Below are 13,975 nucleotides of genomic sequence, written 5' to 3' on the forward strand. Positions count from 1 at the left end.
GCAAACCTAAAATGTTTTTAGATCGACAAGCTATATATGATGATAATATATGATTGGGATTGTTGAGCGCACTGCATGGTTATTTTTCAGGACCACATATGCCACAAGCATCGAAAAAAAAAACAATGGCAATCAGTCCCTTCAGAGCCGCCCAATCGAGATCTAAGTGGTCTCCTACCTCCTTCTTCTAGTGGTTTCCCCTATTCATCTTCTTGCTCGTCTGCTTCACAAGATGAAACAAATGATGTCTTGGAAAAGGGTCTATTTAAACTCTTTGACTGCGTGTAAAGTGTATGTTGTGAAAATTCTGATGCATTTTTCTGGGCACGTCTGATTTTACATAATTTGTTAGCCACTATATATGAGATCTACCATCAATCCTGTTTTTGCGCTCTAATTCATACTAGCATCTAATTAAAGTACTTCTACGTTAGAGAAGTTTGAAGACACTGCGAAAAGAGTTGACCCTATGGCTGCGAACACATGCAAGATCGAGTACGGTAGTACATCCTGTTTATGATATTCTGGCTGCAAACAACGATCGATGGGTGATCTATAGCCTGAGATCTCATTAGTTTTTGTTTTTATTTTTTGAAATGAAGAGCTCATTAGTTAGACATCAAGACTGAGATCAGCAATTAATCGCGCATTAAGCAACCTTTCATTATTAGTAAACATGTTTAGATGCCTTCATGGCTGTCAGGACACGCATGCAAAAGAGTTGACCGTAGCTACAAACGCATCTTTTGATCAGTTGGAAAACTGTACGGTTAGGTACGTGGTTGCTGTACAAGTTTAATCAGTACGCTATTCTGGCTGCAGAGACGTCGGCGGTCTAAAGTCCTAATCCTCCATCAATTGGTATCACTCGACAACAACCATCTACTACTAGGACTCTAGTCTAGCTATATATACAACTGAGGATCTAGAAGAAAAATAGAAATGTTCTACATATTATACACAAAATACAGTACAATACTAAATCTCTGACATTCCGGCCCGTACACATGCAAGATCATAGAGTAAGTACGGTGTAGGGTGGTTGCTTATATTCGGGCTGCGTCGATCAGCCATAGCCTAAAGTTTTTAGCTACTTTTGCTAGATAGCTACATATAGATTTAGTTGTATGCATGTTCTTTCATCCGTCGCCTTCGACGCCAGCTTCCTGGTACTGCACAAGGGCAAGTTATACTTGACCAGATATACTACAATGTAGGGAGCACTAGTACCTTCCGAGGAAGTAGCCCGCAGCGTGGCATCATCTTCCATTTGTTTTTCCTTTTGTGGGAAACTTGAGAGTTTTATTCAACTAATGCATTCTTGGTGCAATCATCCAAGAGGCTGCTGAGCAGGAAGCCTGGAGTCTCATCGAGCCAGTTCTCCGTAAAACGTGGAGTGCAAGCAGACTTTGCACAAAGGTGAGTTGGAAGGTTGGCCGATCGGTACAGATGCTGAATTACAAAAGATTTAAACTGACAAGCTAACTCTTATTTCTTTAAGAGCAGCGCCACCACAGAGCGTGATGTTTTCAAAGGTCGACTAACCAAAGGTAGTCGGTTTCCATTGTCACCTGCTTGAAGCATCAAATATGTGCAAAACTACAAAAGAACGATGAACATGGATCCACAAGGAATGTGAAGGCACGATACATTTTCTCTTATATCTCATCTCGTAACATATTACAAGACCCTAAATACATACTACAACCCTCCTCCAAGGGGTTGGGTAAGCGCCCACAAAGTCACGTGGTGTGGAAAATTACACCGTCTTAATAGGGCATCAAACACCTAGACCCTAGAGGAACGTACACGTATGTATACAGTGTATATACATATGCACATATACGTGCACGGTAGGGAGGTAGAAAAACCTCGAGTCTTATACGTGTTGGGGGGTGACGTGAGGTGGGGTGGCAGGTACGGCGAGGATGGTGTTGCGTCTTCCACGCTCGGAGACGCTGTTCTCGGCGAACTTGATGCCCGCGTTATGTAGGCCCTTGCTCTTCTCTTCCTCCGTCCACTCGGCAGCGTAGTACTCCTCCTCTGTCGCGCCAGTGGTGGGTGGGAGGAGCATGGAGCCCCACTGTGGGAAGTGCACGAGCGCGACGGGAAGAGTGCACGCCATGACCATGATTCCCATGTACTGGAGCCCTTTACCTGTGGAGTACTGTGACGACGTGAAGAAGAGGAACTGTGTGAGCCCGCCACCCACATTACCACCCGCGCCGCTCATGCCGGAGATGAGGCCGAGGGAGCGCCGAGATACGAAGGGGATGACACCGTAGACGGCACCACATGCAGCCTCGACACAGATGGAGTAAAGGACCATGCATGTGATTGAGGTGGGAAGGGTAGTTGCGCTACCGAGACAGAGGCAGAAGGCTCCGCCGGCGGTCTGGAGGATCCAAATGTTCCAAAGGCGGGCGCGCATGCCGAAGTACCGGGCACCGAGGTCGGAGAGGTAGCCACCCATGGGGCGCGCGAAGACATTGGCCAAGCCGAAGCACGCGGCTATGGTGCCAGCGGCCCGAAGGTCGAGGTGGAAGCTGTCGTAGTAGTACTCGGCGATCACGTTGTTGGTGGTGAGCTCGACGCCCATGCAGTAGCCATAGATGAAGACGAAGATCCACGTGCGGTAGTTGGTGACGGCTCCACGCAGAACATTGGAGAACTTATCCTTGTTCATGTCTCCATTCTTCTGCAGGCTCCTCAAGTTGCCATCCGGAAGGTCTTGCCCCATGGTGAGCACGAGCAACCCCATCACGACCAACATCATTCCTGGTACGAAGTAGGCGAGGCGCCATGCTGTGAAAGGCGTTGCACCACATGCCAAAATGGCATCGAAGACGAGAGGCATGATGAGTTGTGTGGCACCGCCACCCATGTCTCCCCATCCCGCCGTCAAGCCACCGACGGTCCCGATGATCTTGCTGTTGAACATGGTGCTCACCCAATATTGGCATGACACAAAAGTGGCAAGTGAGACACCGATGAGGAAGCGGATGGTGATGTATCCACCAGGACCATCGATGATGGACATGCAAAACACTGCTGGTGCCGAGAGCATGACCAGGAATGCACATCCGTATCGCGGGCCTAGAAGGTCGCAGATGGCGCCCATGGCCAGCCTTGAGAAGATGGCACCGGATACAGAGGCGACCCCGGCGTTGCCGATGTCGGCCTTTGTGAGGTTGAGGTTGTCGCGAATGATGGGGATGAGCGGCGCGGCAGCGAAGGTGGAGACAACGCAGGTGAAGAAGGACATCCATCCGAGATGGAAGGCACGCATGTGTGGGTTGCCAAAGGAGAAGATTTTGATGGACTTGGCCTTGTGCTCAGAGTCCACCGGCAGCAAGAAGTTGATGGGCGCTGGGGTGGTGGGAGTGGAGGCGACCTCCATTTCCATATCCTCTTGTGCTGAGGAAGGAAAGCTTCTTCTTCCTTTCTCCTTGGAGCTCTCAGAGCTGCAATGTGCTCTGAGAGACAAGTGCTTAGCTAGCTAACTCTCTCCTTTGTAAAGGTTGTGTTTGTGCTCGAAAAGATGAGAAGGATACATGTATTTATAGCATGCTTGAACCACTTCAGTTTGGCATATTCTTTGGCATATGCTCCCGACGTTTCCTTTCATCTAGATCGTTCCAGTATTCCATTCATTTTGATCTGCTGAAATTAATGCAAACCATCACTCCATTTGTTATATGTTTGACGTTCTCCTCTGTTTCTTAATTTGTGAGATTGTCCAACTAATGAAGAGATTCACAAGGATCGTACATCTGTCTTGTTGAACTTATCAGGGCTGTCAAGCTACTTATATGGAGATAATATATATGCAGTGGCAGGGCATTAACTGTTGCAAGTACGTACAGGACCGTGCAAAAGAGTTGACACTAGCTGTAGGGTTTATTCGATCTGACTACAACACTTGCAGGTTGAGATATTCCGGAAACGTACTTGATCCTATGCTAAGTACAAATTAAGAGTTGACTCTAGGTAGCTGCAGAACTAGCTGTAGTCTGCAGGTTACAGTATCCGAGATTAATTACTTCTGACACCACAGTTAACGCGTCATTAGGCTGCTAAGTGCTACTCTGTGTGTGTGTGTGTGTGTGTGTGTGTGTGTGTGTGTCAAAAATAGAATGCATGTTACTAGCTGCTTATTTTATGGGATAATTTCCAGTGGAAACATTATGAAGAAAGCCAGTGAAAATCTGCATGAAAACTATCTTTAAAAGCTTTAGGAGGTTCCACAAAAATGCATATATTGCTAAGCTCATCTTATATAAACATGTAAAATTTCAAGTTTGATTTTTCACAAAAATGTTCAAACTTAAATTAATTTGGGCAGTCTGAAAAAAATCAGTAATGAATAGTGACAAACATGAGTAAATAAAGTAGATGATTATCATATTTAATTTATTTTTTACATGCCTCCATAATAAATGTTAGTTTGGACTTGTAATTTCATGTATTTTATTGAACATCATCTTCCTAATAGGCTTTATCAGTGGTACATGTCCTATTAGAAATATGCTGCTAAATTTAGATATTAAACACTTTAAGAGCACTCTAAACACCATTCCGTCCTCATTTGTCAGCGCCATAGTTTAGTTTCGGAAAACTTTTTTTCATGGTGTTAGGAGAACTGTGCAAAGAGTTGACTGTGGAGAAATATTTAGCCTCAATGTTGCAGTTGCACATGCAGGGGCTGGTAGCAGTAATATTCGGGGGGTGTATATATTATCTCGTATAATCAAGATCAGGGCTAATTTAAGGTTTTATGAACGCATTAAACAAGTTAAGATCGGGATAGTTGACTAAAGTTAACTAACCAGTGCTATATGTATCTGCTGGCCGGTTGGTGAAACCAAAGGGTAGCTCTACAAATCTTACTTCGTTAATTGTTTTCATTCATGTGTGTACCTTGTGCATTTCAATCAACCGAGCCTAAGTGAGAATTGCTCCCTCCATCCCATGTCAGCTTGGCAACTTGAAGAGATCACTTATACCTATGACGAGCTTGATATCTGTCCCCATCCGTTGAACTTATCAGCTGGGTTGCGAAGCTACTTATACCTATGATGAGCTTATATATGATCGGCAGACTAAGTGCATAGCATGTAGGAGTGTGTGGGAAGGTATACACGAAGCTAGCTATAGAGTTGCAATCCAAACGTATAACTCCAATGTACACGATAACACGACCAGGTACAACCAAGGCGATTCAATGGATGGAAGAGTTGACTCTCCATCCATTAGAACAGACACTAGCCCAGGCGTTGCACATGCAACAGTACGGATCAGTGTATCTGCCTCGTCATCGATCCATAAGCGTAAACTATATAATTCATCTCCAATGCGCCAAAGAGTTAGCATGTCGACCAATCGAGATCTATGTAGAGATCAACAAGATCGGTGCGTATTTTGTTTCCGATCTAGTCAGCACGACATGTTGCACGTCGCCTAGCTAGCTGAGTATAAGTCAAATTTGTTAGCTTCCTTGTGGTACGTTGTGTGGAAGTCAAATTTGTTAGCTTCAATAGATGAGAACATATATGTAAATTGAAGTAAAGTCTGCAAATGATGTAATTAACCAGAAGCACCACTAACTTGCACTGCCTGTTGCATAAGGTTTATTAATTGTTAGACAAGTTTACACGTACGATTAATTGGCGAAAGTGCAGTAGCTAGCGGTACCTAATTAATTAGCCAGGTGGTGAAAAACAAGCCCTAAAACTAAGAAAATAAAACCTTACAAAGAGTTGACTCCAAAAACACCGGCACATGCAACTGTACGGTGGATGGGTCGCCGTCATCACTGTGTTCAAAAGTCGGGCTCTTGTTCATTAACTAACTAGTAGTTGGCAGAATCAAGTTGCATCAATCTGCCCCCGTCAAAAAATAACCTATCTGGGCTGCTGAACGGCTTATACGAGATAAGCTATATATTTGAGTGCGACATGTTAGGTTCATTGCCGTCGGTTCAAACCTCAAAGAGTTGACCCCGTACGTAGAGGGTTTATTCCAAACATACATTGTCCTTCACTAACTACAAAAGCCGTGCAAGATTAAGAATGGACTAGTTGCAAGGGTTGCACATGCAATGGTACGTTGGTGTCCGCAGATTTCGGTGTTACATAATCAGTTATTAGTTGGCATCGAGCAGAAGCATCTAGAGACTTGAATCAATGATATGTGTATTGTTTTGTTTCAAGGGAAAGGCTTACTATGTTGCTCATCGTCTAAAGTTAAAGCACCAACCATACAGCGTTTGGAGAAACACCCCACCTAGCTCCACACGTCAGAATGAGCGCCACACCGTGGATAGAGAGCCATCATTGTTTTCTTTTTGCAACGTGATTAAAGTGGATAGGTTTTCTGAATATTTCTTTTCTAAAATGACGTTTTTCGGTAATGAACACCTCAATTTTGATGGGTTTATGCAATTAATTTGGATGGAGTACAATGTAGCATTTGCAGAAAGAAACTTCCAAACATATGATTATGAATAAGGTGCTCTGTAGTTGCCTACAGAGCTTTTTAATTTCCCTAGCGGTGGGAACGTAGGGGTAGTTGGGAGGGAAAGGAACCGACGGGAGAACGACTCACATCAGCATCAACGTCCATTAAAAAGAAACCAAACAGCAAGTGCTATAATACCTTTTGACCAAAAGCTAGTAAAAAAAGGAAACAAAGTTCTACACACACAAAATATAGCATTATATATGGTTTGACCATTTGGCACGAAGACGAACATATATTGTAGCCATCTGACCAGAACAAAGTTTGAAAAAAAGGTGCCCACACGTACCTTCATACAAATGTGTACCAGAATCAGCATGTGCGAATGTACAAAAGGATATTCCTAACCTCCAACTAAATGGTACAAGCTCTGATGACTTCCTATCGTGCGAGTATAAAAAGAAATAACATATTCTTGCAAACTTAGGTTACTATGCCACGAATTGAAAAACAGTTCCTGAATTCAAAAAATATTCAAAAATTTGAAAAACAGTTCTGAATTGAAAATATATTCCAGATTTTTAAAAAAAATCACTAATTTTTAAAAATATTCATGAATTTTAAAATGGAAAAAATAAAACAACCATATAGTGAAAAGAAATAAAGAAAAGAAAAAACAGGAAAACAAGACAAATATTTTTTTTGGCAAAATGCCTTTAAAAAAACTGTTCTGAAACTGGTAAAAAAACAGCGCTCGGTTGGGGATTTTCCCCTATTCAATATGTGCTAAAGATTACACGTGTTACTTCAGTACAAAAATAAGTGGATATATATTTAATAGCATGTTCATCAGTTTATTATCTGGCTGAATTCAAGCTCCTCCCTGCAAACAAAGAGTTGGGTGCTGTTTTGCTATGTGGCAGAACAATCCTTGAAGCTTAATGAACCACCAAGCCTACTGGTTTCCCTTTTTGTCCTGTCCGACGATCCACCAGACATACCTATCCCGGAGTTTTATGGCAAATAGTATGGTTTGGTTTTTAAAACTATGCTCTTATGCAAATTCTTGTTTTTACTAAACAAGGGGACCATTCTATCTTTCTTTGAAAAAAGGTTTTCACTCTGTTTTCTACTAATAGTAACAAAGGTTCCACTACAGTTAAGTAAGGAAAAGAAGGAAGAAAACGATGAAAAAAAGACTTTGGGGCACATCAGAGCACACCTACAATTGCACCGGTGAGTGCGTTGGGACGACGGGAGAGAAGAACTCGAGTTAGGGATTGAGCAAAATTGAAGGAAAACCGTTCAGTAGTTGAGATTTCGCACTTATTAGTAATTTTGTAGAAAACCCTTCGAGCAACAAAAGACACGCATGTGTGATTCAAGGTTCATAGACTGTTGAAGCAACGTTGGATGGTCTACCCCCACTACTACAACACTCCTCCACACCTACCGGCCAAACGTGGAGATGACACGGAGATTCATGACCTATCCGAACGACAGGTTGCATTTGTATATGATCTCTCTCGTGCTTGGCTCCACTAGTCTCTATCTTATGCAGCAAGCATACAATGGTTGCTACGGAAGCGTACGGAGTGCGATATTCTAAGCAGCTGAACATGAATTCTGGCCGTACATGCATTGATCAATCAGTACTCCAAAGTCCAAGCTTCATTAGTTTGAGCTAGGAGGCCACCGTAAGTGGGTCTCAATTTTAAACAATCTTACATATGCCAAAATGACCAAATTAATTAATCCATGCTAACTATCCATGTTTGTGAAAACGATCGGCAGTGAGCTTTTCAAATTAATGGTGTGATGTCTTCCATGTCTTAAGGCGTCACCGCCACCTACTACAAATAAAATTATGGTGAAAAGCTCTCTTTCCAGCAAAAAGAGGACAAAGTTACGAAAGTGCCTTTCTACACCCGTGTGACCAGTAAAATAAAAAAATAGAAAAAACTCAAAAAAGTCTGAAAATTTTCTGTGACATACTTCCACAAATATTCGCCGTGCACGCAAAATTTCATCGCGAAATCACATTAGTGGAAGTCGTACCAAAAAAACAAAATCGAAGCTCCAAAATGCTTTTGTAAGTAACATTTTCAGAGCATCGATTTTTTTACCACGCCTTCCACCAATGTGATTTGTGATGAAATTTTGCATGCACAACACACATTTGTGAAAGTATGCCCCAAAAAATCAGATTTTTTCTGATTTTTTTTGATTTACTGTTCACAGCAGGAGCATTTGCTCCTGGGTGTAGAAACTCCACGTCCACAAAGTTGTGTCTTCACTAAGACACAATTAAGCGTAGGCAGGAAAGCGGTGTTTAGTTACTTAGTGGACATTTGCTTTTGCTTATGAAGCTTGTGTATCTTTCTTAACTGTATGGGGATTCCAACGCAGAGATCACACGGAGACGGGGTGTCTCCTGTGAAACTTGTAGGGCTGCAAACCATAAATGTTTTTGGATCGACAAGCTATATAATATATGATCGAGATTGCTGAGTGCACTGCATGGTTATTTTTCAGGAGCGTCTATGCCACAAGCATCTGGAAAAAAAAGTGTCATTCAGTTTCGTCACAGCCGTCCGATCGAGATCTAAGTGTTCTCCTACCTTCTCCCTCCTCTAAGTTGTCGCTTCGTTGCCGGCTCTGGGTGGTTCCTAGTCAAGGCCTCGTGGGTGTCATGTGCCTCACTAGCGCTCTCAGCAGTTGCGCCGCTGCCTTCGGCCTCGGGGATCCATGCAGAATCGACAAAGGTTTCAAAATTTTGATTCGGGTGCTAAATAGGAAAAGTGTTATTTCTCACTCCAAAGATAGTGTTTAATTACATGTTACTACTCCACTACGATTTGACCCCCTGAAGGTTAGAAGCTAATGCAAGTTCGGCAAGTGCTAATTATAATTACAGATATAAGTTCATTCGTTTGTGTGGCACTTTTCGCGCCATTCCTTCTCTGTGGGTTTCTACTTCGTCTGGTTCACAAGATGAAATGACTTATATCTTGGAAAAGAGTCCATTGAAACTCTTTGACTACGTAATACTAGCATATGTTCTGAAAATTCTGATGCATTTTTTGCACACGTCTGATTTTCCATACCTTGTTGGCTACATGTGAGATCTACCGTCGATCCTCTTTTTGCGCGCTAATTCATATTGTCTAATTAAAGTACTCCTTCCAGGTTACAGAAGTTTGAAGACTGAGTACACATGCAGACTGCACAATGAGTTGACCCTACAGCTGCGTACACATGCAAGATCGGAGTACGGTAGTTGCTATATATGGGAGTTAGTGCGTATATGATATGCTATTCTGCCTGCAAACATCGATCGATGGGTGATCTATAGCCTGAGATCTCATAAGTGTTTGTTTTTGTTTTGGAGAGCTCGTTAGTTAGACATCAAGACTGAGACCAGGTAAGTAACCGTGCATTAAGCAACCGGGTTTTGATGAGTTAGACCGTACGGTTGGGTACGTGCGTCCTGCAGACGTTTGTGGTCTCAAGTCCTAAGCCTCCATTAATTGGCATCGATTCATCAACAACTATCTACTTGTACAACTCTTTCTTTTTTTGCGGGATTATACTACAACTCTAGTCTACATATATACAATACGAACAGGGGGTGTAGAACAAAACTATAAATGTTTTACAGCAAATATAATACTCCCTATGTACACATAAATGCAAAACTCAAAATTCTTGAAAATTCATATTTTTTACATTTTAAAAAATGCTGGAAAAATATAGAGATAGATGAAGGCATGGTGCACCAGTGTACAAATTTTCAGGACAAAATATGTCGAAACTTGGGCTGTGAAAAAAAAGACAAATCTGAGGCTTTTTAACACATGATACTATTCACCCTCCCGGACCATTAATTCGTCTTTTTTGTACAGGTCGCATATCAACGTATTTCATCCTAAAATTTTACACACATATGCCTCACATCATTGTTTACTTGTACAATTTTTTTCAGACTTTTTTTGCAACCGAAATTTTTGAATTTTAAATTTTTCCAAAAAAGAACAGCCTCCGTGGAGGCTGAGAGCCAAAACGCCATCCTCTGTACAGAAATATAGATATCTGTGCAGAAATATAAGAGTATTTAGATCACTACATCTTTTTTTTTACGGAGGGGGTACTAAGATCATCGGGTACTGAGTAGCGCAGTTGCTTATTTTCTGGCTGCATCGATCGGTATCCATAAACTAAAGTCTGACCCTAGCTACTCCATGTATCATGGTCTTATTTCAGCATGTAGCTAATTGTTCAAGCTAGCTCTACATAACCCCAGCAGCTTGCGAAAACGATTGCTAGCAACAAATATGTTTAGTTGTATGCTGCAGGACAAGGACAGCTTATGCTGCAACATGTAAGGGGCGCCAGTAGTACCTTCCGAGGAAGTCGCACGCTCCTTGGCATCATCTTCCATTTGTTAATTATCAAAACTACTAGTAGTACAATACAACGTTGAAAATGAAGGAGATATGTACAGCACACAAGGAAGGTGAAGGCACGATACATCTTCTCGTATATCTCATCATCTCAGAACATACTGCAAGACTAATTACAGACTACGTCCCTCCTCTAAGGGGTTAGGTAAGCGCCCACAAAGTCACGTGGCGTGGTAAATCACACCGTCCTAATAGGGCACCACACACCTGGACCCGGGGGGGACGTACACGTACATATACAGTGTATATACGTGCACCATAGGGAGGTCAAAAGACCTGAGTCTCATACGTGCTGAGGCGTGTCATGAGGTGGGCTGGCAGGTACGGCGAGGATGGCGTTGCGTCTGCCACGCTCGGAGACACTGTTCTCGGCGAACTTGATGCCCGCATTGTGGAGGCCCTTGCTCCTCTCCTCCTCCGTCCACTCAGCGGCATAGTAGTCCTCCTCGGTAGCACTGGCGGTGGGAGGGAGGAGCATGGATCCCCACTGTGGGAAGTGCACGAGTGCGACGGGAAGGGTGCACGCCATGACCATGATCCCCATGTACTGGAGCCCTTTGCCGGTGGAGTACTGCGACGATGTGAAGAAGAGGAACTGCGTGAGCCCACCGCCCACATTACCGCCTGCGCCGCTCATGCCGGAGATGAGGCCGAGGGAGCGTCGGGAGACGAAGGGGATGACGCCATAGACAGCTCCGCACGCGGCCTCGACGCATATGGAGTAGAGGACCATGCATGTGATGGAGGTGGGGAGGCTAGATGCACGTCCGAGACAAATGCAAAAGGCTCCACCGGCGGTCTGGAGGATCCAAATGTTCCAGAGTCGCGCACGCATGCCGAAGTAGCGGGCACTGAGGTCAGAGAGGTAGCCACCCATGGGGCGTGCAAAGATATTGGCCAAGCCAAAACATGCGGCGATGGTGCCAGCAGCCCGAAGGTCGAGGTGGAAACTGTCGTAGTAGTACTCGGCGATGACGTTGTTGGTGGTGAGCTCGACGCCCATGCAGTAGCCATAGATGAAGACAAAGATCCATGTGCGGTAGTTGGTGACGGCGCCTCGCAAAACATTGGAGAATTTATCTTTGTTCATGTCTCCATTTTTCTGCAGACTCCTCAAATTGCCATCAGGAAGGTCTTGCCCCATGGTGAGGACGAGCAAGCCCATCACCACCAACATCATTCCCGGCACAAAATAGGCTAGGCGCCATGCCATAAAAGGAGTTGCACCACATGCTAATATGGCATCAAAGACAAGGGGCATGATGAGCTGCGTGGCACCTCCACCCATGTCCCCCCACCCCGCCGTCAAGCCGCCAACCGTCCCAATGATCTTGCTGTTGAACATGGTGCTCACCCAGTACTGGCATGACACAAAGGTGGCAAGTGAGACACCGATGAGGAAGCGGATAGTGATGTATCCGCTAGGACCATCGATGACGGACATGCAAAACACCGCTGGTGCCGAGAGCATGACCAGGAATGCACATCCGTATCGCGGGCCTAGAAGGTCGCAGATGGCGCCCATGGCCAGCCTTGAGAAGATGGCACCGGATACAGAGGCGACCCCGGCGTTGCCGATGTCGGCCTTTGTGAGGTTGAGGTTGTCTCGAATGATGGGGATGAGCGGCGCGGCAGCGAAGGTGGAGACAACGCAGGTGAAGAAGGACATCCATCCGAGATGGAAGGCACGCATGTGTGGATTGCCAAAGGAGAAAATCTTGATAGACTTGGCCTTGTGCTCAGAGTCCACCGGCAGCAAGAAGTTGATGGGCGCTGGGGTGGTGGGAGTGGAGGCGACCTCCATTTCCATATCCTCTTGTGCTGAGGGAGGAAAGCTTCTTCTTCCTTGCTCCTTGGAGGTCTCAGAGCTGCAATGTGCTCTGAGAGACAAGTGCTTAGCTAGCTAACTCTCTCCTTTGTAAAGGTTGTGTTTGTGCTCGAAACGATGAGAAGGATACATGTATTTATAGCATGCTTGAACCATTTCAGTTTGGCATATTCTTTGGCATATGCTCCCGACGTTTCCTTTCTAGATCGTTCCAGTATTCCATTCATTTTGATCTGCTCAAATTAATGCAAACCATCACTCCATTTGTTATATGTTTGACGTTCTCCTCTGTTTCTTAATTTGTGAGATTGTCCAACTAATGAAGAGATTTACAAGGATCGTACATCTGTCTTGTTGAACTTATCAGGGCTGCCAAGCTACTTATATGGAGATAATATATATGCAGTGGCAGGGCATTAACTGTTGCAAGTACGTACAGGACCGTGCAAAAGAGTTGACACTAGCTGTAAGGTTTATTCGATCTGACTGCAAAACTTGCAGGTTGAGATATTCCGGAAACGTACTTGATCTTATGCTAAGTACAAATTAAGAGTTGACTCTAGGTAGCTGCAGAGCTAGCTGTAGTCTGCAGGTTACAGCGAGCGTGATTAAGTACCTCTGACTACACACTTAACGCGTCATTAGGCTGAAAAATTGCTACTCTCTCCATGTCAAAAATAGAATGGATGTTACTAACTATGTATTTTACCGAAAAATAACCGATGGGAACCACATGATGAACGACAGTGAAACACAAGTGAGAACTATGTTTATAAGTTTGAAGAAAATCCAAAAAAATAAGTTTTTATGAAGTTCATGTTATATTATTATTTTTAGAACAAAGGCTCAAGAAGAGCCCAGCTTTGAATTAACAAAGCCATCAACCGGCCAGGATTACAACGAACAAACAAAGTAAACAAAGAACAAAACAGCAAGCCGATACATGGTGCTCTGTAAAAGCTATCAGGCTACTACAAACTACTAGCAAAGATATGGAAACTAAAGCACAAGTCCAGTTAGAAGTCGAAGAAGCCCTCCACAGCGAGCAGAACATCACGCAGGGCACCAGCAAAGCTTGGGGAAGAAACAAACAGTAGTTGGAGGAGCTCCGTTGTCGGCTCCACGGACTCTGGCCGTCGATATCGCCCTCCTCCACCTCAGAAGGGGGCTCCCTGCCCCCTCGCCCTGGCACGAAGGGCGCCGATCCGTCAAAAGGTGGAGATGC

The 13,975-nt window shown here is 44.1% G+C and overlaps 2 protein-coding genes across 2 annotated transcripts; both read right to left on the minus strand.

Moving 5' to 3' along the window:
- Positions 1–1,302: 1,302 nt before the first annotated feature.
- On the minus strand, positions 1,303–3,406 carry LOC123130048 (high-affinity nitrate transporter 2.1-like). Its single transcript, XM_044550002.1, has 3 exons — positions 1,886–3,406; positions 1,546–1,599; positions 1,303–1,452 (listed from the first exon to the last, which is right to left on the minus strand). The coding sequence occupies exons 1-3, from the start codon at positions 3,404–3,406 to the stop codon at positions 1,303–1,305; spliced, it is 1,725 nt and encodes a 574-aa protein (XP_044405937.1).
- Positions 3,407–11,205: 7,799 nt separating this feature from the next.
- LOC123130049 (high-affinity nitrate transporter 2.1-like) lies at positions 11,206–12,732 on the minus strand. The gene has a single exon (XM_044550003.1). It carries the CDS (start codon positions 12,730–12,732, stop codon positions 11,206–11,208), a length of 1,527 nt encoding a protein of 508 aa, XP_044405938.1.
- Between the last annotated feature and the right edge of the window lie 1,243 nt (positions 12,733–13,975).

Source organism: Triticum aestivum, chromosome 6A (assembly GCF_018294505.1).
Source record: "Triticum aestivum cultivar Chinese Spring chromosome 6A, IWGSC CS RefSeq v2.1, whole genome shotgun sequence".
Lineage (NCBI taxonomy): Eukaryota > Viridiplantae > Streptophyta > Magnoliopsida > Poales > Poaceae > Triticum > Triticum aestivum.